Consider the following 2,525-nt stretch of genomic DNA (forward strand, 5'->3'; position numbering starts at 1 on the left):
ATTCAGTTGTAGAACAACACCGTCCCGATCTCGGCCCGTATGAAGGCCTGTACAAACATCTGCACGCCCACCCGGAGCTCTCCCACCAAGAATACAACACGGCCAAAACTGTCGCGAACAAGCTGCAACAGCTGAACATCCCGGGCCTCCGAATCCACACAGGAATTGGCGGCACCGGCGTCGTCGCCGTCCTCAACAACACCAACAAAGCAGCATCTCCATCCAGCCAGGTCGGCCCGACTGTCCTCCTCCGCGCGGAATTAGACGGCCTCCCCGTCCGCGAGCAAACCAACCTCCCCTACGCCAGCAAAGAAACAACCCATGACGCCAATGACGGAAACAAACCCAAACCCACCATGCACGCCTGCGGCCACGACCTACACATGACCTGCCTTCTTGCTGCGACAGACTCCCTAGCCTCCCCCGCGCTCCGCGCCCGCTGGCACGGGACGCTGGTCGTCCTCTTCCAGCCCGCGGAGGAACACGGCAACGGCGCCGCCCGCATGATCTTCGACGGGCTCTTCTCCCCCACCTCGCCGCACAACATCCCAATCCCCGACGTCTTCCTGGGCCAGCACGTCCTGCCCGCCCGCGCGGGCACCATCGGCATGAAGCCCGGCGCCCAGATGGCCGCCTCGGACTGTCTCAAAGTCACCTTCCACGGCCGCGGCGGCCACGCCTCCATGCCGCACTTCACCATCGACCCGATCGTCATGGCCAGCAGCGCCGTGGTGCGGCTGCAGACCATCGCCAGCCGCGAGGTGCAATCGGGCAGCGTCGACGGCCTTGGCGTCGTGTCCGTCGGCAGCCTGCATGCGGGCAGCGCCGCGAACATCATCCCGGCCACGGCGGAGATGGAGGTGAACGTACGCACGGCGGACGAGGCGACGCGGGCGAATGTGCTGGCGTCCGTGGAGCGCATTGTGCGTGCGGAGAGCGAGGCGAGCGGAGCGGAGAAGGAGCCGGAGATCACGCGGACGTTGAGCTTCCCCGTTACCGTGAACGATGCGGCGGTGACGGGGAAGCTGGGCGCGACGTTCAAGCGGCTGTTCGATGATGATGGCGCATCGAATGAGGCTGGGGCCCTGTATCGTTTCTGGCCCGATTGGCCGCGCAGCAATGCGTCAGAGGACTTTGGGTGTCTGGGCGCTTCGGTGGGGAAGCCCAGTTGTTTCTGGTTTTTTGGCGGCGTGGACCCGCAAGCGTGGGATGCGGCGGAGAAGAATGGGACGATTGCAAGGGATATTCCTGTGAATCATTCGCCGTTCTTTGCGCCGGTTATGCAACCCACGATGCGGGTGGGAGTCGACGCGTTGGTTGGAGCGGCGTTGACGTTTCTGCAGAAAAGGGAGTGAAGCTCCAAGGGCTTTTTATATTTCTCAGCTCTATTCTCTAGGTAGAATGATTAGCCTGTGTATTTTTGTCTCTCATCGTTCTGTTTCATTCATGATTTGTGTTCATTCTTTAAGAGTCATCTTCTTTATTCCAGAAGAGGACAAGGAGAATCCAAAGAACGAGAGGGGCACCGGATACTGCCTGTGTAATATACATGTGTATATTCATAATGAAGACTAACAATCCGAAAAAAAGTATCATAGATTGGTATTACGTATATTTTTTTTGTCACGACGAAAGTTCCACAACGTAACTATGTATACAGCAACAACTATAAATCCAACAACTAAACAACCACATACATACATACATACATAAATATACATATGCATAAGAAAACGGGGGGGAATGCGGCAGGGAATAAATAATATGGAAGCAAAAGATACGATCCAACTTATGGACAGCCCAATTAATTCCTTCATCCCCAGCCAATTAATTTCCAACTTCCCGCACTTCCCTTGAGACATAATGCTATACACAAACCGGATATAGACGAAGGGAAAAAAAAAAAAAAGGGCATACAGACAGAAGGGAAACAAAAGGAAGTGAAAAACAAAAGGTTTAATGTATATTCACGGTGTCCCACGGGGGGAGGAGAGGGGGAAACAAGGAAAGAATGGAGAGAGGTGTACGTGACATGATGTGATGGGGGTAGGTAGAAGTTTGGGCTTGATTTCACATTTTTGATCATTGATTTCCTGGTACCTCCAGTGTGTCCCCCTCCCTTAATTTTTTTTTTTTTTTTAAAAAAAAAGGGAAAAAAAATGCAAGGTGGAGAGGGAGTGGTCAAAATGCATTAGTTCTCTGTTTCCCCAAAAGTGTCGCCATAAAGGTGAGGAGAATGGGGTAGGATAGGATGAGAGAGGGAAGAGCGGTGGGAGGAGGCTCTGAAAGCAAGAATGAAAATGATATACGTGATAATTATAAATACTCAAAGCGTATATCTGGGTTTGCATGGGAAATGTATAATGTGCCTGTTCAATTCATGAAGGCAAGGGCCCCTAATGTAAATGTGAAAAACCCCAGCGCTCATAAAACACAGGAGGAAGAACGGAATGGGAAAAGAATAATTAACGCCCCGAGGATATATATGCATGGCCCCGATCCCCGATCCTATTCCCAAACATGAA

At 52.8% G+C, this 2,525-nt stretch overlaps 1 protein-coding gene across 1 annotated transcript; it reads left to right on the plus strand.

The window, feature by feature from the left end:
• Positions 1-356: 356 nt before the first annotated feature.
• HCAG_05540 (hypothetical protein) lies at positions 357-1,355 on the plus strand (the record flags this gene model as incomplete). The annotated part of the gene is made up of 1 exon (XM_001540023.1): positions 357-1,355. One exon carries the CDS (start codon positions 357-359, stop codon positions 1,353-1,355), a length of 999 nt encoding a protein of 332 aa, XP_001540073.1.
• Between the last annotated feature and the right edge of the window lie 1,170 nt (positions 1,356-2,525).

Source organism: Histoplasma capsulatum, genomic scaffold (assembly GCF_000149585.1).
Source record: "Histoplasma capsulatum NAm1 scaffold_5 genomic scaffold, whole genome shotgun sequence".
Classification (NCBI taxonomy): Eukaryota; Fungi; Ascomycota; class Eurotiomycetes; order Onygenales; family Ajellomycetaceae; genus Histoplasma; species Histoplasma mississippiense.